Source organism: Dipodomys spectabilis, unplaced genomic scaffold (assembly GCF_019054845.1).
Source record: "Dipodomys spectabilis isolate Male_0828 unplaced genomic scaffold, ASM1905484v1 ptg000002l, whole genome shotgun sequence".
Classification (NCBI taxonomy): Eukaryota; Metazoa; Chordata; class Mammalia; order Rodentia; family Heteromyidae; genus Dipodomys; species Dipodomys spectabilis.
In genome coordinates, this window is record NW_024870679.1 from 38,315,650 (window position 1) to 38,337,714 (window position 22,065).

Below are 22,065 nucleotides of genomic sequence, written 5' to 3' on the forward strand. Positions count from 1 at the left end.
GGATCTGACCTCTAGCACCTATCATTATTTGTACACTTTCTTGTTCAGCACATTCGCCAAGTAAGGCTCTTGACTACAGGGGCTATTTAATTTCTGCACCATAAAATGCCGGCAAATGAATATAAGATGGCAACAGGTCTTCCAGCAAGCAGTAGATTCTTTATCCTTGCTGTATCAGGACTTTATCAGAATGACTAGTTTTCTTTGCAGTTTCTACATGAGTTCTAAGCAAAAACCCACAATTCTGCCATCACCATTGGCTTATTTTTCTTTCACCATAGCAAATAACCGATTGCCAGATAAGCAGTTCAAAAAATATGGCTTCCTCCTTTTCTTTCCTTCTCATTTATCTTCAAGATCCAGCAGCATACACTGGATCATTTCAACATATGGACCCCAGCCTCACAGGTCCTCAAATGTTTTCCTTCTGACTTCACCATCCACATCTAACTGGTTCTTATGTCAGTGATCACTACAGTCAAAACAAAAAACCATCCATTTCTCTCCAACTCCTTGCCTGTTCTCCTCAGAGCAACAGGAAAGAGATGGATCACAAACCACCTGATAGCAGGGCTTGAACTTCTTTTTCCCCCCTGAACAGTATTAGCCAACAGAGGAAGGGACAAAAAGAAAATGTTTGCAATGGAAAGCTTGTTCCTACCCTCTAGATTTTTCTGCTGTCCAGCTCAACACTTTTCAGCCCATATGCCAAGCTACCTACCTTCCACAGATTTCCAAAGAGAATATACAGGAACTGTTCTAACTGCACAGAGGCATAGACACACAACAATTCATGTATTTTCTCAACAAACCAGAACTTATATAGCACTTCTCAGTAATAAGTCTGTAAAATAGCAGGCACTGTAGGGGTGGAGGGCACATTCTGTGGTCTCTAAATGAATTTTTTTTCATTGTATCTCTCACACCTTTCCAATTTCCACTCATTGTTACACCCTGAGTCTTGATTCACCATGTATTCTAAAGGGGCCAGAATTCAGGGACCTCTGAATCCAGTTTACACTACTATAGGAGTGACTTACTTGTAAATATGCTGAGTATTTGACCATGTACTCTTTATTAATTCTTTCATATATAACAACATAGTTCTTTCTTTTGTTATTGGTGGTGGTGGTATTGGTGGTGGTGGCCATGGGCCTTGAATTCAGGGCTTGAGTGCTGTCCTAAGCTTCTGTGAGCAAGGCTAGTGATCTATCACTTTGAGCCACAGCTCCACTTCTGGTTTCTGGTGGTGAATTGGAGATAAGAGTTTCAGGGACTTTCTTGCTGGGATGGCTTTGAATCACAATCCTCAGTTCTCAGCCTCCTGACTAGCAAGGATTATAGGCATGAGCCACCAGTACCGTGCTAATATCTTAGTTCTTTCCTGTAACTGTGTTATATGTTATAGGTTTTATTTATTATGCAGGAAACCAAGGAATGGAGAGATTAATTTTGAAAGAATATAATAGTTAGCTATAGCCAAGTGTGGAGGTTGACTAAATTGCTAACATAATTCTCATTTGATAGCTAAAGGTATTCCAATTGAGAAAAGGAAAGGTGACATGTCATGAACCCTACTTCCTTCATGGATAACTCAATAATCCTTTCCTATTTCCTTATGTTTATATTAATCTAATATGAAGGAAAGGACAACCTTAAACCTCTCTGTTCCAAGTTCAGGGCTCTTTATGCCCATTGTAGGTTACTTATATTATGCAAAAATATCCAGTATAGGCCGGGCACTGTGGGTCATATCTATAAACCTAGCTACTCAGGAGGCTGAGATGTGAGGATTGCAGTTTGAAGGAAAAATTATGAGATTCTTTTTTTGTTTTGTTTTTTGGGTCCGGTCATGGGGCTTGAACTCTGGGCCTGGGTGCTATCCCTCAGCTCTTCCGCTCAAGGCTAGCACTCTACCACTTGAGCCACAGCACCACTTCTGGCTTTCTTTCTTTTTGCTTATGTGGTGCTGAGGAGTCAAACCCAGGGTCTCATGCATGCAAGGCAAGCACTCTACCACGGAGCCACCTTCCCAGCCCAATTATGAGATTCTTATCTCCAAAGAACTACTCAGAAAAAGCTAGTGGCGCTGTGACTCAAGTTGTACAACACTAGCCTTGAGCAAAAAGAAGTTTATGGACAGCTCCCAGACGCTGAGTTCAAGAGTCAGGACTGGCGTGTGCATGTGCACTGCCCCTTCCCCCCTCCAATATCTAGTCTATTCTTTTCTTCATTCATTCATGGGCCCGGAGAATCTGCAAACTTCTGGGACAAAACTGTAAAGGTCCTATTTCTCTCCCTTTTTTTCTCTCTAATACACAAACTCAGAGGATACAAAGAGTAAAGAAATACCCAAATACTTAGAAAAAGAATGGCAGAAAATAATATAGTAGAACCCAAAAGATGATAACTTTTCAAAAATAAGATTTATATGTCAACAGCCACAAAGTGTCCTTTGTACAACTATTTAATGGTAATTTTTAAACATTTAAAAATACATAAAAAAGAAGTCCCACCCCCCAAGCACCCAACTCTTAAAAAAAAAATACAGCTACAAAGTGGCTGAGTAGAAATGTAGAATCTTACTCTATATTTTTAACATAGGAATAAACATGAGTATCTAAATTTTGGACTTGAGTTGATAATTTAATTTAGTAATTTATATAATTATCAGTACAATGATATGGAAGTATATATATTTGCTAAGTTACAAAAAGCAGGCTTTATACATTATGATCAAATGTACTATAATACATCATATGCTATATGTTAACGGGCTCTATTCATTATGATCAGATAAAAATATATAGCATGTAGCTTATAAAATAATCACAAATTGTATAATAGGTTTGATTTTAAAGTATAAGACACACCAGATTTTAAAATAGCAGTTTGAAAGGAAAAGTACAGTTAAAAAACAACCCAAACCTGTTTAGATACTTAATTTTGCATGTGTACATATACATATCAAGAGATGCACATATAAACTGAATCAAGAATCTGGCTGAAGAATCTAGATTTTGAAATGACTGAATAATTTTTAGATGCTATAACTACCACTCTTAAATGACCCTAATGCTGGAGGGAATAAGCATAAAAAGGAACCAGAAATTCCTAGTGTGGTTGATTTTTGTTCTTCTCTTTTAGACCATGGCCTGTATTCACTGTATTGTGAATGCTGCTAACATCAAACAGACAATTTTCATTGTCCAGATTAATCCTTGATTTACAATGGGTTTATATCCTGATAAAACCATCATAGAACAATAACAAGGGAAGGGGTAACAATGATCAACAAGTAATGCTCTCATTGCCTTACTCATGTAACTGCAACCCCTCTGTACAGCATCTTTACGATAAAGTAAAATTTAAAAAAAAATCACAGATTTGAAATATAATAAAGTCAAGGAAGCATTTAATATGCTTCATCTTTATTGCATACACTAGATCAGGAACTAAGAATAATATAGAGTCTCTATTGTCTGTCTGCTTTTATGATTGGGTGATGGTTCAAAACTGCTGCCATGTTTGTGGATATAAAACAGCTACCCCAGGAAAAGAACAAGATTGAAAGGACTGTTTCTACTGAATGAGTAGAAACCTTTGTAATATACTTTAAAATATTTAAAACAACTTAAAAATTCTTTTAAAGAGTAATAAAGAAAAAGTTGAACCACTGAAAGCTGGGGACTGTCTATTTTGGAAAAAGAGGTGAAATCATGTAGTAAGCTGTGGTCATTCCCACAGAAGGAAGTGAGGAAGCCACTGAGACACAGAACAGTGTATAGCCTCAGGTGCCCACCTGCATGTCCTGTACCATTTACATCTGTCACATGACTTCCCAATGCCCCGACTGCCCTGTGAATCCTGTGAATCTCAATGAAGACTTCAGCGTGACCAGGACTGAAGTTTTCAACTTCAAATGTTCTTTAAATCAAACACAATAAAGAAAGTTCAGGTACTTTTCATTTCAGCAAGAAAGACTAACTCCTACTTCTACCCTCACCTTGATGGCATAACTTAAGAGAGCAAGAGACAACTTTCCTTGGACTCTTTCAAATAAACTCTCTTTAAGGATCAGGCCATGCCCAAGAAAATAGCTCAGCAGGAAATTGGAAAGAAGAAAAGAAAAAGAAGAGTAAGAAACTTAGAATAAAAGCAGGAAAGGAACCTGAACAAAACATTACCAGCACCATAATATAACACATGTGCTGTCAAACTTTAGTTATTTGAATGGAATCAGGAATAAGGAGTCAATTTAGAAAGTAGAGATCTGGTGAAGGGTGGGGGCCAGAGGTGGTAGTGATTTAAACTGAATAAAAAAATGCACATGTGTGTTGGATGGATGGACACATGACCTAGTTTTGGACAAATGAATCTAAGAACAGTTTATAATTTATGTGAGTCTGTTTCCAGCTAGTCTGAAAGGCAATCTGAAACTGTGTTATCAATTAGGGGTCCATTGATGGATTATATACAGTCTGAAAGAGCCTGGGGCTGGACATCTTACAGATGTAAATATCAGACATGTGATAGCCTACAGAGTGCATTAATTCTGCTCTCAAAAGGGGCATGAGCTGCAGGAGGAGGAAAAGCATGGGGGAGGGGGATTCTGAGGTCATGCTACCCCATCTACCACTTTTCTCATGTTACAAATAACTGCTCTAGGATGTGGACTTTGGGATGCAGCCACTGCCCGGTAGAATGTCACAAAACTTCAAATGCAAGCAAGCCAGTTCTTAAATACCTAAATGTGGCCGAAAGCTGCATATAAATCTAGCTATGTCAACTCTGCTGAGAATAAATCTTGATAGGTTGTAGGTTACACGTTGAGACATGGACTTAGAAATATCAGAACTTAAGATCTTAGTCTTTAACTATATTCTATGGAATTCTGCCGTCCCTAATAGTTTTTAAATTCTTTTACCTAGCTCAACCTTAATGATAAACATTGAAATAAAGCAGCATTATGGAGGAATTTAAAAAATGTTATATACCATTTGGGTCACCTACTGATTTTTTTTTCATACACTAGACAAGTGTGCTAAGTGAGCCACAATCCCTAGGCTTGATAGTGTTGTCTATTACCCCTCCCCATCCCCTTCTTGCAGCTAAATTTTACTCCAAAAACTCAGCATCCAAATTCTCAGATGCTACATTTGACATCTCTACTCACTTACATTTCCTCACTCATTCCTGTTACTACAGATAAATTGTCTCACATCTTGTGACTACATCATGCCTACTTCATCAAGGAAAAGGCTACTGTGTCACTAGCTTTTCTTTCTTGGATCCCTTCACACCTACGCATATACATGCTGCAACTCCTCCAGTCTTTGTTCAAGCAAACCTTAGGAGTACATGTGATCACTGTTTCAGAAAAACTGCTTCCTTTGCAACAGCTTGATCCCACTCCTAGAATCAGTCTTTCACTCTTATCTACTATTCCAGTGATCCTTTACAAGCTCACCAGCAACGACCACATTGCTGCCTCCTATCATCAGGCTTCTAATCCTGCTGGGCCTTCTTGTAACACAGCTGACCTTCTGCTGGAAGTGCTTCCGCATTTGCCTTCAGGGAGATACCCTCTTTGTTCTTCCCTACCATGTTAACTGTGCCTTCTAATTCTTCTCATGTGTCCTCTTCTCTCAGTGCTTTCAACAAGACAAAGTGCCCTCTGGTCACGTGTGTGCTGGTGCGACCTAGACTGAATGTACCCCAAGTTTACAACTACTTTGGCTCTGCCCCTGCCCTGTACTGTAGACTTATATACATAAGCATCTGTGATGGTTTTCTACTTGGGTGTCTACCAAGCACCTTAGTCTTACAAAAGAAACATAAGTTAACCCCCATAGAAATGCTCTACTGCATTCAGAGCAAAAGCTCCTTCCTTGACAGTAAAGTAATGCTTTCAAAGACCTGGTAGCCAAGTACTTCTTTGACCTAACCTCACACTCTCCCATCCCCCACTCCTGTCCTTGTTCACTCCATCACAGCCGCTGTGGTCTTCTTACAGTTTCAGAGCACACCAAACATCCTACCCTGAGACCTTTGCCTAGGTACATTTCTTCTAGGAATCCTCATGATTTACAACTGACATATTCACATCTTACCAAGTGAGTGTCTATTTAAAACAGAAGCATTTCTCTTCCTCTCATCCCCAAACCCCAACCAATATTATCTGCTTCGCCTCATTTTCCAATTATTGCTCCTTGATAGTGCTTGTGGTCATCTGTTGTGTGGTGCTACAATAGAATGCCACGGACTAAGTAGTTTATAAGTTATAGAAGGTTATTGCAAGGCTAGTTCTATTGAGGGCCCTCTTGTTACCTGTTAACATGGTAGAAAGCATCCAGTGAATGAAAGAGAAACTGAACTTGTAGTCTTAAATTCTCTGATCATTGTTATTAATCCATTCAGAAGGAGGGGGGTGCTCAAGTACACATTAAAATATAGTTCCACATTATCATCTAGAATTGCATACACACTTGCTTATTAAAATATATAAGGGTCATCCCCCTCATCATAAGCATTGTTTTTTTTTAATTGTGAAAATACCGTATAGAGGAGTTACAATTACATGGGCAAGATAACAAGTTCATTTCTTTCAAGCATTGTTGCCTCCTCTTTGTTTCCCCTTCCCATCCCTTCCCATACTCCCCCCACCTACACCCGATCCCCCCACCCACCAAAGTTGTAAAGTTCGCTTTTCCACATAACGACTTGTACATCTCATTGTTGCAATGGGTCCACCTGTATCCCTAGTTAAATGATTTGCTTTTGCCCTTCCCCTCCACAAATTATACCAACATCAAATACAGTGAAAGCAGGGGTTATACAGTGGGGGAGGGACATACAAAGCAACATAGAAATCATCTTATAAATATGTTAAACAATTGCATGAAAGAAAAAAAGAACATTTGAATCTTATCTTGGGGTTCATTTCCCTAGCATCAACTTATCTGACCTTTTCTGCTTGACTCAGACATATACTAGTTATTGCAAATAAGGGAAACCCTGGGACCTATGTTTCTTTGGGCCTGGCTTACTTCACTTTATAATTTTCCCAAATCTTTCCATTTCCTAACAAATGGGGCAATGCCATTCTTTCTGATGGAGGCATAGAATTCCATTGTGTATATATACCACAATTTCTTGATCCATTCATCCACTGAGGGGCATCTGGGTTGGTTCCATATCTTAGCTGTGGTAAATAATGCTGCAATAAACATAGTTGTGTTGGTAGCTTTAGTATGGCCTTGTTTGTGATCATTTGATTAAATGCCCAAAAGTGGGATTGCTGGGTCATAGGGGAGATCTATGTGGAGTCTTTTGAGGAACCTCCATACTGCTTTCCAAAGTGGTTGAACAAGTTTACACTCCCAGCAAAATGTAGTAAAGTTCCCTTCTGTCCACATCCCCTCCAGCATCTGTTGTTATTAGAGTTCTTGATTATAGCCATTCTAACTGGAGTGAGGTGGTATCTCAATGTTGTTTTGATTTGCAAAATTTCTTTTATGGCTAGAGAGGTTGAGCATTTCTTCATGTGTCTATTGGCCATCCTTCTTTCCTCTTCAGAGAAGTTTCTCTTTAAGTCTTTAACCCACTTATTTATTGGGCAGTTGTTTCTTTGAAGATTTGTTGTTGGGGGATTTAATTTTTTGAGTTCCAGGTATATTTAGATATGAGAACCTTGTCTGTTGTATGGCTAGTGAAGATCTTCTCCCAGTCCATTGGCTTTCTATTGATCTTGCTAGCTATGTCCTTTGCCATGCAGAAGCTCTGCAATTTCATGCAATCCCATTTGTCCAACCTTTCTTTGATTTGGTATGTTTCTGGGTCTCAATTAAGAAAATTTTGGCCTGTGCCAAGGAGAGCTAGGGTTTCTCCTATTCCATCCTGTAATGTTTTCAGAGTGTCTGCTTTGACTCCGAGGTCTTTGATCCATTTGGAGTTGATTCTGGTGCAAGGTGATATATAAGGATCTAGCTTTAGTTTTATACAAGTAGTTAACCAATTTTGCCAGCACCATTTACTGAAGAGGCTGTCTTTCTTCCATTCTATTCTTTTAGCTCCCTTATCGAATATTAGATGGCTATACTTCTATAGGTTCATTTCTGGGTTTTCAATTCTATTCCATTGGTCCTGAGGTCTGTTCTTGTGCCAGTATCAAGCTGTTTTGATTACTATGGCTTTGTAGTAGAGTTTGAAATTTGGTATTGATATTCCTCTAGCAATGTTCTTTCTGTTAAGGATCATTTTTTGCTATTCGGGGTCTTTTATTGTTCCATATGAATTTTTGGATTGCCTCTTCTATTTCCTTGAAGAATGAAGTTGGAATATTGATAGGTATCGCGCTGAATTTGTAGATAGCCTTGTGGAGTATTGCCATTTTCATGAGGTTGATCTTTCCAATCCAGAAGCATGGGAGTTTTTGCCACTTTCTAAGTTCTGTTAGGGTATTGTTTTCTTTACAGCTTCCAAACTAGTATCTACCATATAGAAAGTGCTTAATAAATAATTGTTGAACAAATTCTATGCATGTATTTATTCCAGTTAGCAGATAGGAAGATATAATAACTTGGATTGCTTCAGTAATACTAAGAATAAAGCAGTACTGTTGCTATTAATGATGGAGCTAGAAACCAGCTATGTGCTCATTATCAGAAACAGTGGACAAACATAAAATGAAATGAGAACCAGGTTGTGGCTGTAGCAGTTTCCAGATCCTTTAGGTTCTGGTCTACTCACTGAGGCATGTGGTCTGGGCCAGAGCACAGAAGTATCACTCTGGATCCCAGGTGAGCATGCACTGCTCACTGCCCAATCTGGCATTTCTTATTAGTAGAGCTTTCAATAGACACTCAACATCACACTGAAGATCATCTATCAATAATACTTAAGAAAGTTACTACCTAACCAAAAAGAGTTAAAATTGCATTTGAAATATAGTCAGCCTTCCACATTTGTGGATTAAACCATCCTAAAATACCCTGTTAAGAAATTAATTCTATTCTAAACAGGTACACTTAAGTAACGCTATTAAACAATACAATGAAACAATACAATGCAACAATTTACATCACAGCATTTGCTCAACATTAGATATTAACAGTAATTTAGAGATGATTTAAAACTTGTGGGAGGATGTGTGCAAATACTGCACCATTTTATATTAGGGACTTGAGCATCTCCAGATTCAGTCATCCACAGGGGGCAACCCAGTACTAATCTATGGATAATCAGGAACTGATTAGTAGTTGAAATTCTCTTTTTCCACTTCTGTTTATAAGAACAATTGATGTTTAGTTTAAAATTAAGTATGTAAGAAATTTAAAAGTACTCCGCTCTTTGATTACTAAAAATTAATTGTTAGCTGGCCACTAGTAACTCATATCTGTAATCCTAGCTGTGCAGGAGGATAAGATTTGAGGATCACAATTAGAAGCCAACCCAGGAAGGAAAGTCAATGAGACTCTTATCACCAACTAAGCACTCCAAAAGCCAGAAGTTCACTGTGGCTCAAGTTGTAGGGTGCCAACCTTGAGCAAAACAAATCTCAGGGACAACGCCCAGGCCCCACGACAGCCATCAGAAAAAAAAAGGTAACTATTGAACTTAAGTGGCTCTCTAAATCTTATATAAATGAATAATGTAGTTTTTTTTAAAGTAGGTCAAATAGATCCCCTCAAGTTCGCATGAATTACAAAATCCTTAACTATGTACAATGTTGTGTTTTGGGGGAAGCACTTATATTTAATTCTATTCAAATACCTCTTTTTCAGCCTTATGACTTTATGCACAATACATCTTGTGTTACTAAGCATTTTTAAGAGGGAAAATACATTTTGAGACTGAGGAATCAAGTGCTAGCTCTATACCCTGTATCAGCTATAAAATCTTCCACAATTAATATTCTTAGCATTTTATGTCCCATCTATTCTCTTCTGTTATTTTTTAAATGAAAAACACTGTCATTTAACTTCCTTTCTATTAAGAAACCTCACCTGCTCCAGAAGATTTCCAAGTTCTCTGATCATTAAAAAAATGATTGAATCATTTATATGTATTTATGTCCAGAGAATATGCCTGGCAGATTTAGATTGAACCATTTATCTACAGCTAAAATTTTATTATCCCTAAGAAACTTAAAGCTAACAGTTCTTTCACTTCAGATCCAACAGACTGATTGCCTCCTTTGTGTACATAATTCCCAAAGACAACAATTTCTCCTCCAGACAGGGCCTGGATGGGAATTCACAAGTACTTATTCTAGTCTTCTAACTTGTCTCTTGAGTTTAATGTGTCCACAGTAGTCCTTGGCTTTGGGAAACAAAATTATTCACAGTTAGGGATAAGATAGAGCCTTTAGTTTCCCAGGAATAAGGAAAGGCTTAGGATGTGAAAAATCAAAGTTGATGTTATTTTTAAAAATCCTTCCATCTTTTAGTCAGTGAAGCTTCTTAAGTGTTGAGATCCAACATAAGACAAAATGAAAAACAAATATTCAGTGGAACTCCAGGGCAAGAGAACATAGAGACTACATGACTTCAATGCTGTGCAGTAGTATTAATTATAACTCTATATAGACGAGTTATAGTAAGACAAGGAAGCAAGTTCAATCTTCCTGTGTAGTGTTATGGTACTAACTTAATAATTTTTTGTGGTATTCAGAAAACCACAAAACAAATTCAAAATTATAAATAGAGACTGCAAATAAAATTTAGCATCTGTTCTTGCAATAATAAGTTGGTCTCTAAACCAACCTTTAGCAATCCAAAGGTAAAACTCCTTACAAATAAGAAGATGAATTAAAGAGCCTACCAAGTTACTTGGTATGTGGTATCTGTATACCAGGTTTCTTTTCTTTCTTCATTGGGGGTTCCAGGAAAAAAAAAAACCATATCCAGTATTAAGTATATGACAGTTGTCTTCAAAACTTATAGAACAAGAGCATGACTCAATTGAGCTTAGCAAACATGAGGCTCTGACTTCAAACACTAGCACATTAGTATAAAAATGAGGAATGAATAAACAAATAAGGAATATATTTATTCATTTTACACACGGTGGTTCATTTTTCATGAAACCAACAAATTACTCACCTGAATTTAAATCTCGTCCTGGATTGAAGGCTCGGCTATTAACAGTAGTAGAAAGTCGATCACAACTAATTGTTCTGGATACATTTGTGTTAAAGTTCCCATCAAATCTGAAACAATAGAAGAAGATTAAAAAATGCCTACTTTGTCATTATCTGACCCAGAAAAGCCAATCAACACAAAAATAATAGTTCATAATGTGTGCAAATAGGTCAGCCCATAAATAGTAATGACTTTACATTGAATGCACAGTTATTAAAAAAAAATCAGAATATGGGGAAAAATAACACTCAAATCTAGAAGATTTAGAAATTGAGTTAAATGCTAAGAAGTACAAAAAACAACTGATTTTTTAAAACCACTTTTTAAAAAGGAACTTAAGTTACTATTATTGATTAAAAATCACAAAGAAAACAAAATACAAACTAGACTTAGAAAAATTCACACTTGAGTGCTAATTCTTTCAGTTATCCTATGTGAAAAATTAATAACTGAAGTATAAAAATGGACAGTGGTGGAAGGGAAAAAATGTTGGGAGTAACATGGTCTGACTGGAGCCTCTGCTCTGTTACCACTAAATGTGGGACCCTGAGAAACATGTTAACTTTGAGCCTCTGCTTTCTTATCTGAGAAGATAATAAAACTTTCTGAAGCTGCCAAAAAAATTAGAAATAATGTATGTAGTACCTCTTGTGGAATATGGCATATATTGTGACTGTTATAATTTAGCAGGTGTGGAGCTGATAGTAGAGTCAGGAATTAATGATTAACTAAATAATTACTTAATGTGCTGGTGATCGAATCCAGGACTAGGCCTGTAGCCATACAATGCTAGTACTCTAGATGGTTGCTAATCACACATTTTTACATATAGTCTTTAGGACTGTTTTATTTGTATCTAGTTCAAAATAGAAGGATTTAAAAAAAAAAAAAAACTTCCATGTGATCTACTTAGGATTTCAGATACTGAGAAGAACTCTTGAAGTTTCTAAGATATACTCAAGCTCAACTGATAATAGATTTTTTTAAGGCTAACGTCATTAATAAAATTCTATTAACGTATAACCTAGGAGAAACGTCCGTTGGGTCCTTTGATTATTTGTTGGTTACATATCATAAAATGTAAGAACTACTGAGCTGAAATGATTGCATAAACAAGTGGGTGAGGTCTTCATATGGTGTGAGTTTCAACAGTACAAGTTAAACAATCTGTTGGAGTACATATCAACCACCAGGAAGGAGGTACTGGGTGTTAGGAGCCCTTTCTTCTAGCTTCTAGCCCAGTGCAGAATTACATCAACAATGTCAACAGTGCCTCAGAGGACATAGTTGCTTCACCAATATAGCTGCTCTCCCTTGGGCCTGCTCCAATTTGTCTAGACGAGAAGATTGCTGTCTTAAAGCCACAGATGGGGAGACATAGAAGAGGTAATACAGAAGCAGCTGTCCAGTGTGCATGTAACATCACCCTTCTTTCTACATGTAGCCAGCCACACAGTCTATTTCCTCACAAACACTTATATGATATGAAAACAGATCATAAATGTTTTAGGGTTTGTGGGCTACATGTTCTAGTGGAATGACTCCACGCTGTCATTATAGCACAGCAGCCACTGAGGGCATGTAAGAGATGAAGTGTGGCTGTTACTATAAAACTTAATTTTTAAAGCAGGAGGCTTCTAGATTTGTTTGACCAGGGAAGTCAAAGGTAAAAGTTTCTCCAATGATGTTGATGGCATTTGTTCAGTCCAATATTATAGCTGCGTGTGTCTACTGAACATTTGAAATACATGTAACAGAAACACTAAATTTCCTGTTTTATTGAATCTTAAGTGAATCATGGCAAAGGGTTACTGTATTAAACAACTGAAGTCTGCTTCCTCATGAAGACCAGCTGTGGCTGGCTTTTCAAGTCTCTATCATGTGTGCCTTCTATCGTCTCAAAACATATGCCATTGATATGGTTCTATTTATGTTTTTTTAAAAGCATCTTAATTAATTTTATTGAGGTAGGGTCTTGCTATGTAATCCAGTTTTGCTTGGAACGTGCTGTGTAGGGTAGGCTGGCTTTGAGCTCTTGATTTTTCTGTTTTCACCTCCTGAATGCTAGAATTACAAGTGTTTGTTACTATGCTTGGTTCTTTTCTTGTATATTCTTGGGCTTCCTGCTGTAGTTGGATGACAAGTGTTTACCACCATGCCCATCTTTTTTGTGTGTGAGTTATTTTTTTGTGTGAAAATACTGTACAGAGGGGTTACAATTACATGGGCAAGATAATAAGTACATTTCTTATCAAGCATTGTTGCCTCCTCCTTTGTTTCCCCTTCTCATCCCTTCTCATGCTCCCCTCCCCCATCCCCCCACCATGCCCATCTTATTCCACTGCAATGGAGTTTTTCAGACTTTTCTGTTAGGTCTAGCCTGGAATTCTGATCCTCCTGAATTCAACCTCCCAAGTAGCTATGATTACAGGTATGAGCCTCTATTGCCTGGGACATTTGTGTATCTTTGATGGATGGACTTTTGTGGATCAGGTTCCATGAATGGGTAGGTAAAAGTCCCAAGAAGGGAGACACAGTATCTGGTTAATGTCACTCACCATAATATAAATGTTTACTATTGTTCTTGTCAAAAATAGGTGCTCACATTAACTGGTCTTTCATGAATATCCATGGTGCCTATTCCTGTTCTGGGCTTCTCTTCAAAGCTTCAGATGTCTTAGCAGCTAAAGACTATAACTGATTTGAATAGTTATGAAATACTGAGAGCCAAGCTACACCAGAAAGCCTTGATATGCATGCTGGAATGTGCATGCACCTGGGGTCCACCCTTAAAGTGTGTGATGTAGTAAAGTAGGGGTGAGGCTCAGGAATCTGATTTTGACAAGTTATGATGAAGGAGAACAGCTTTCTGATGAGCACTGGTACATCCCAGAATGCCTCTAAAAGTCCAAGGACAGAGGGCATTCTTAGGCGTGGCTACCATTTACAGGTAGACTTTCCTATCCAAATTGTGAGCCTCTTAATTACCTACCCATTTCACAAGACCATATAGCAAGTCAACGACCTATGAGAGACTAGAACCTATCAATCAACATTTTTGGGTGGATAAAGGATACACTGCTTGGCTTTGCTAATGCTATACTGTTACTCTGTTACACATACATAGAAAAGCTTGTTGAAAAGGGTAACTAGGATGAAAACTGACAAATCTGTCCAAGAAAAGGTAGGTTCAAAGCCAGCCCTTGTCTACCTGGATGGGGAACTCACAGCCTTCATCTTTTGAAGACTGAAGTACAGTGCTGAGGATGTAAGGATTCCTCATATTTTTGTGAAATAAAAGCTGGCTCCCAGGAACTAGGAAGACACCAAGGAACTATTAATATAGGTTCTTATTTTCTACACAGAGAAGATCATTGCCAAGGGCATTAAAGAAGGCATCTTTATAACGACAAAATGAAAGTAACTCATTAACAAAGTAGGTGCTTAGTAAACATTGGTTAGGCACGAAAAGGTTTCACAAGGTAGTATATCATCAATGATCAACCTGCCCTTCTCTTCCCACCACCTCCCAACCACACCGGGCCCTTAAAATGTGTTTTTCTGTGGAACCTCAACTAAGCCAGTCTCCAGTGTCTGCTATATTCCTTCTTTAACCCATCCTCCTCCCTCAAATTTCTACTGTCCGTTCAGCCAAGAATGAGTCCTTCCTCTTCAAAAAAATACTTTTGTGCCATTCCTACATCTTGAACTCAGAGCCTGGACACATGAGCTTTCTTAATCACACGCCTATATTGTTATCTATTTTTTTTCTTGTTGCTGTATAATCAGGCTTGACACAATATCCATCCATAGATTGGCTGTAGGTTCTACTTGTAACAACAGAATACAAAACACCATCAACTAGGTGGCTCATCAACACTAGAAATGTATTTCTCAGCCTCTCGTGGCCCACTTGTGTAATCTTAGCTACTTGGGAGGCTGGGATCTGAGGATCTTGATTCAAAGCCAGACTGGGCAAGAAAGTCTGTGAGACTCTTATCTCCAACTAACCACCAGAAAACCAAGTGGAGCTGTGACTTTAAGTGGTAGAGTGTTAGCCTGGAGCAAAAGAGGTCAGGGACAGAGCCCAGGCCCTGAATTCAAGCCTCATTGCTGACAAAAAGAGAAAAAGATAAAAATGTGTTTCTCACAGTTGTGGAAGATAGATAGTCCATGATCTAAGTGGCAACTGAGGGCCCACAAGACATGGGTTCTGCATCTTGTGTTGTCAATGAAAGGGGGAGCAAGGCAGCCCTCCAGGGCCTCTTTTGTAAGGGCCCTAATCCAAAAGGTCTTATCTCCTAATATGATCATCCTAATGATTAAGTTTCAGTGTCTATCTGTCAGAGTTCAGGTACCAAACAATAGCATCAATAAAAACTTTAACATTAAAATTTATTGAAAACAGAAAGCTAAGTCGCCAGAAATCTCTGGGCATTTATATTTCCTAGAATTTATCAAACAGCTAACTTTTATCTCACAACAATTTGGATTGCTTTAGAGTTCTCTCACATGTACTACATGTCCGAGATGGAGCATGCACCCCCATCTGCCAAGTTCAAGTGGAAAGCTTGGAAATAAGCCCACTCTGATGCTTTTCTCACCACTCCTGCCACCCATGTATGAGCCAAGTAAGGAAGTTGGTATCAACATGGGGCTTAAGAGATAAAGAAGGGATAGTATGCCCAGGGCAGGTGGACCAGCCAGACTGGGAGAAGTAATTGCTAGAAGCAGTAATAAATGGGAGGGAATATCTTTAACTCTCTACTCAACATGTCAATGCCTGCTGTTCTGTCTGGACTCTGGATTTACCGGACTCCCAAACAGGAGCAAAACGTGACTAGCCATCCTTGCTACACTAGCCATTTCCTGTCCCTGGCAGAATGGTTGCCTAGTCAAAGGCAGGAAGACATATAAGACAGGAAGGCATTAATACATGTGTGCTTTTGAGAAAAGCAATTTATTTAAAAACAACAACAGCAACAAAACCACAAAAACACAGTATGCTTTTTACTCATCACGATTTGGAGAATATGGAAATAAAAAGTTCATGCTTAAGATATTTTATTTAAAAAGCACACATTTCAGTTAGTCTTAAGGGTTACCTTGAAGATTTTCCTTTGAGAAGTATATTGGCATGAGACAGTACAATCACTGTAGGTTTATGAAAAGGTCAAGAACTGGGAAAAAAATCATAGATTTTCATAGAAAATAAGCGATTCAATTTAAGAAGTTGAGTTTACTTCATTCTATTTATGCTTTTAGAAAGTTAGTAATGACAGTAGAAAATCCTATCTAAATCCCCTTCAGACCTCAACTCTTAAAAAAAAAAAAGAGATATTGGATAAAAATTGCCTTCTATACTTATTTTCCTAAGATAAAATTCAGTTTCAAGAGAAATAACTCCATTTCTCCTAGCCCCTTAAGAAAAAGATGAGGGTGGGGGGAGAGAAACTTCCTTCTGGATTTGCTTTCATGAACAACTGATCGAAACTGCATCCCGAGGGAGAAAACAGAACTGTGACTCCCACTTTGATCTCTTCCCCATGGAGAAATTCACTCCCTGCCTGCCTTGCAAGATGTTCATTTGATTGACATTCGCTCTGATGTGCAAACTGCTTTGAACTTCAGACATTTAATTCCCATCAGGCTGCAGTCATTTTTATTCTCCTTCAACAGGATTTACAAGCAGGAGATCAGCAAATGTAGAAGATAAAATAAATTTGCAGAAGCTTTGAATCTTACATCAAAACAGTGTTCGAGTGAGTTCCAATTGGATTTCATTCAGCCTCAATTCACAGTGTAAATCAACTTTTCAGTGGAGTCCCAGTTTAGCAAGAGAAAGACTTTTTTTTAAAGATGCACAGGCATGCACGCGTGTGTGTGCATGCGCGCACACACATGGACACACACACACACACACACAGAGTTGGGGTTTACTTCCTGAATCTCTTGCTTCGTCTTTGTTTAAATTTCCTAGAGAAGGTGACTTGCCAGGCCAATCATTCAGAATCCTGGGTTTTCCTGGACATTTCTAGGGAAGCCTGCCCAATTCATCACTTAACACACAGAAAACCACACCCCCAGTGTGGGCTCCAAGGGCGGTGGTGAAATGTGGTATTGTTCATGGATATGTTTTTAAGGCAATGATTTAAAAAGCAAATCCCTGTGGATTTCTTAGAAGAGTAAGGCTTAAGTACTCAGAGTCCATATACAAAAGCCAATATAATAGCAGCTAATGGGGCAGGGGCTATTAAAAAACAACAACAAAAAAAACCTTGTGTGTTTGTTTTATTAATCACTTCTAAAATGCTGAGATAAGTACAAGAGTTTTATATATTCATATATATGTGTATATACATCTGCATACACATACATACACACACACACACACACACACATACACACACATCTCCTTTCTTCTGAAAGCAAAGGGAGTTCCCCACCACACAAGCAGGCCCTGGCTGCGGGCTGCAGCATCACCAAGCACACAATTTTCTGCAGAAATGGAGGACTAAAAGCCCTTACTAGTAGCTGAGGGAGGCTTGAAAGTTGCAGATACGAAGAGACACCCTCTCACCTGGCAGAAGCTCTTGTCCTAGCAACAGCCTGACAATGTCAGATTTACTGTGAAAGAGGAGAAGGAGACTCATCTCCCCATGGCCATAGCACCAGGCTCCTCCTTGCTCATTCTTTCTGGGAAGCATGGGCTCTCTAAATATTTGAGCAACACCAGTTGAAAAGAATTAAACAGAGCCCCCTTATCTTCCACTTAACCACCCAGGAGAATAAAGTTAAACAAAGAAAGAGCTAAGATAAGAATCAAACATCTGCACTGGCAAATATTTAAACTCTGTTTGAATGGTAGAGGAAAGGGCCAAGAATAGGATCACTTCAAAAAGGAACCTCACATTTATAAAGTCAATGATACTTGAACCTCCCCAACTGAGTTTACTTATTCAAACACCTAAATTAATGGGCAAACTGAAAAAGCTGTCAAATATCATGTAATCATGTTTCGAGAAATGGCTTTTCCTTCTATCTAGGCAGAGATGGGAGTGATAAGTCACATTCTTTTTGTTCTTATCAGTAATAAGGATTAAACCTCCTGGGTTCAGCCAGGCTAGACTGGAAACAAGGGGCTAGTTACAAATGTCCTTGGAAGGTGAGGCTTTCAGAGCATACTTAGGATGTCACCCTCTTTACTCAGGTCTGAGTGTTATGCAAACCAATCACATAGCTTCTGCACTATTTCCCCACAACAGTCCTTGGCTCTGGTTTCCATAGGTAAACAGAAGCTGGGAAAATTGTACAGGTGACAACCAGGGCCAATAGAAACTGGATCTACAGGCACAGCAAACATTTCTCCTTATCTACCATCAAGTTGGAATGGGGAGGGGTAGAAGAGAGGAAAAGGAAGAGAATGGAGAAAGGGGAAGAGAATGGAAGATCAGCAAAAGGGGAGAAGAGGGGAAGAGGGAGCAAGAAGGGGTAGAGAAGGAAGGAAGAAGATGATAAAAGAGGAAGAGGAGGTAGGAAGAAGAAGAGACTAGAGGAGGAGGAAGAAGAAAAGGGAGGAGGAGAAGGATGAAAGAGGAAGAGGAGAGGTATCTGGGAGAATTAAAAGAAAGCAGGCAGAGGTCGGTGGTCTGGAGGAGTCTGTAGACCACGATTACAGTATCCCATAGTACTTTTGTCCTGTGGCTAATCTTCAGAAGAGACTTATCCTGTACCTTCTTTCTTGTTTGGCTGACATGAAAGGAAAGATGCTCTTTACTTCTTTATCTCCAAGGCCTCTCCTGGAACCAGCCTCTGAAGAGGGTAGTTCCTAACAAACCTAAATACGGAAAACCTAAAGGCTATCTTCTCAATACTACAGTACAGACCAGAGATTGCAAACCAAATGTTTTCCTCATCCTGCATATACACAGAGGGTAGAGTTAATAGCAGACAACCATGAATGGTAAAATAGAAACATCAAAGACAACTGCTAAGAACCTCAGTTAGCAGATGACTTTAGAGATGAGCTAGGTCCATCTTTCAGGCAACTGTGTATGGAGGAGGAGAGAGGCCCTTCCAAACCCCACTTCCTCTGCAAAAGAAACAGGACATATGACATGGAATACTTCTGGCTGATGTGTCAGTAAAGGGAATTACTTACTCATTACTAAATAGTTGATAAAACTAGAGTATAAAGACATCTGAACATAATCACAGTGGATAAGTCTCCAAGAAAGGATCCTAGACAGAATGGTTTTTAAATCTTAGCCTTTGAAAACACGTTGATATTTAGCACAGTAAGACACACACACAAAGCTTATAGGAACATTTCTGGTTTTCAGTTAAAACAGAATGTTGTTTTTTTTAAGCTAGTAGATCTCATCAGCTAGTTTCTTTTAGAGATAGATTTGAAAATGAAAGGAAAGCCCCAAACCAACTGTATGTAAAGATCTATAGAATGTAGCTGGGGTAATTAAATATGAAGGCAACAAGGCAGGTCTCCAGAGCCTTCTGTCTGTGAAGAAAGAGCAGGAAAATACAGAAAGCTGACCCAAGGGCTTTTGTGAGGGTGCTTGCTTATAAACAGTAATAATAATAAAATAATAGCCACACAGATGCCCACCAATGTAGATATCTCTGTTTCTCTGTACACATGGAAATGGTTCCATTGCTGCAGGAACTTGGCTTTAGACTAAATAAAGTAGCCACTGTAGAAGGGCTTTATATTCAGCGGATTCAGAAACTTTTGATCATTCTGGGGGAAAAAATGAAATTTTAAAGAACATATAGCTGAACACCTCACTGGACAGATGAGTCATCCCAATTTTACCCCTGGTCACAGTATTTTATCATTAAAAGAAAAATTCACCAGTGGTACACTAATCTTAGCATTTGGGAAGCAGAGGGAGGAACATGTGTTTAAAGCCAGTCTGGGCTGCATAGAAAGATCCATTCTCCAAACACCAAGACAACAAAGTTAATGAAACGAAGCAAAGCAAAACAAACAAGAAGCTCCAACTCATTTGGAATTAGGAAACGTAGATTCTAATGCCATCTTCTGCAATAACCTCTCTAATTCTACTTCCTTACTTGTAAAATGGAGAGGCAGGCAAGGATTAAAAGCTGGGCAGAAATATTTCTGAATCTACCAGGTTATTCAGAGATCATGTGAAGAATATAATTTAAAGCAACTGCTGTTTGCCAAAGTAAAGGGCTAAGAATTTCAATGAAACGTAAGCAAGCCTATGTAACTTTTTATATACCTTAACTGATGTAACTGAGTAGGTTTTCAGAAATGCAAATGTTCTGCAAAATCTTTGTTGAATTCTGAGCTCAGCTCAAAGAAGGCCTGCTGGTACCAATATCCGTAAAGACTGTATCTGTACCATTTAGTCTGCCTGCAGGTAATACTTGTTAAAGGGACTAGCGATGGAAATATAAGATTAAGAAGAGTAAGATTTGCCACACAGTACTTTATGGATAAAAACACAAAACATATCTTCCTGGGGAAGAAACAAGACTTGACATAAAATTAAATTCCATGGTGAGGGACCAAATTTGTCAGTTTATTTGCTCTTGTGACACAGAGTGACGGCCTGGAATCACAAGGATACACCACTGAGCTGAGTCATGGTGTTTTATTCCAAGCAAGAATAGCAATAGTAAGAAATGAAAGGGAAAACAGTTTTAAACACTTCACATTACACCTCATGTGCATTACCTTAAAATCAGGCTTGAGAGGAAAACAGAAGTGGCTTACATGTGACTCAACTGTTCTAGCTAGAAACATTATTACGTGATGCACAAATACAACATTAAATATAGAAATTTCTGAGGTGGTTGATATGCCAGTAAGTCATTGCATTCTACATTGTATGTGTGCGTTAGGACTTTACACTCTATTCCATAAGTAAGAATAATTTCTGTGCCAAGGAACAATTAAAATATATTAAAAAATAAACTTACACATGTCAGCTATACCTTCTCTCCTGAACATGACACTCTTCATATGCCTCACAGAGTTATGAGGAGGAAATATTTGAGAGGTAAGAATAAAATGATGTTACTGGTTGTTTTCAACTTCTTACTAACCACCTCCTAAGAATGGCCCACATACAATTCAAAATCCAAATTGGCAGCTTCATATTGACTTCATTTTTCTCTTAAATAGCTTTTGCTCTGATTTTTCCCCCTTCGCCAGCAAATTCTCATCCTCTAGGGTGCTCAATTAAAAATTTAGATCCATCTTTAACAATCTCATTTCTTTATTGAACTATATTGGGTCTGTAGATGAAGATGGCATTGGGAAACTCACTGAAAGCTGTTAAAGAATAGAGGGGAGAACAGGGAAAGAGAGCAATAAAAGGGACTGATCAGGGTAAAATATATATGTGTCAAAGCCATTGTGATACCCTTTTGCATAATTAACATACACTGAAAAATGAAAAAGGTTCTGTTAGGGACCTGCTGGGAAGGTGGTTCAGCGGTAGAGTGCTTGCCTTGCATGCATGAGGCCCTGGGTTCAATTCCTCAGCACCACGTAAGTAGAAAAAGCCAGAAGTAGCACTGTGGCTCAAGTGGTAGAGGTAGCCTTGAGCTAAAGAGCTGAGGGACAGCACCTGGGCACGTAGTTCAGGCCCCACAACTGACAGAAAGAAAAAAAGAAAAAGCAAGCAAGCAAGCAAGCAAGCAAGCAAGCAAGCAAGCAAGCAAGGAAGGAAGGAAGGAAGGAAGGAAGGAAGGAAGGAAGGAAGGAAGGAAGGAAGGAAGGAAGGAAGGAAGGAAGGAAGGAAGGAAGGAAGGAAGGAAGGAAGGAAGGAAGAAAGAGGTTCTGTTGGAGATCCATTCATCCTCAATGGACAAATGGATCAGGAAAAGGTGGTATATATGCACAATGAAATTTTACTCATCCATTAGAAAG

At 38.6% G+C, this 22,065-nt stretch overlaps 1 protein-coding gene across 1 annotated transcript in view; it reads right to left on the reverse strand.

Annotated features, from left to right (window-relative positions):
• Cachd1 (cache domain containing 1) overlaps positions 1 to 22,065 on the reverse strand; it is a 226,216-nt gene that overhangs the window by 78,765 nt on the left and 125,386 nt on the right. The window contains exon 4 of the mRNA XM_042685056.1: positions 11,106 to 11,212. Coding sequence (XP_042540990.1) covers positions 11,106 to 11,212 — 107 coding nt within the window. The remainder of the gene's footprint in view (positions 1 to 11,105; positions 11,213 to 22,065) is intronic.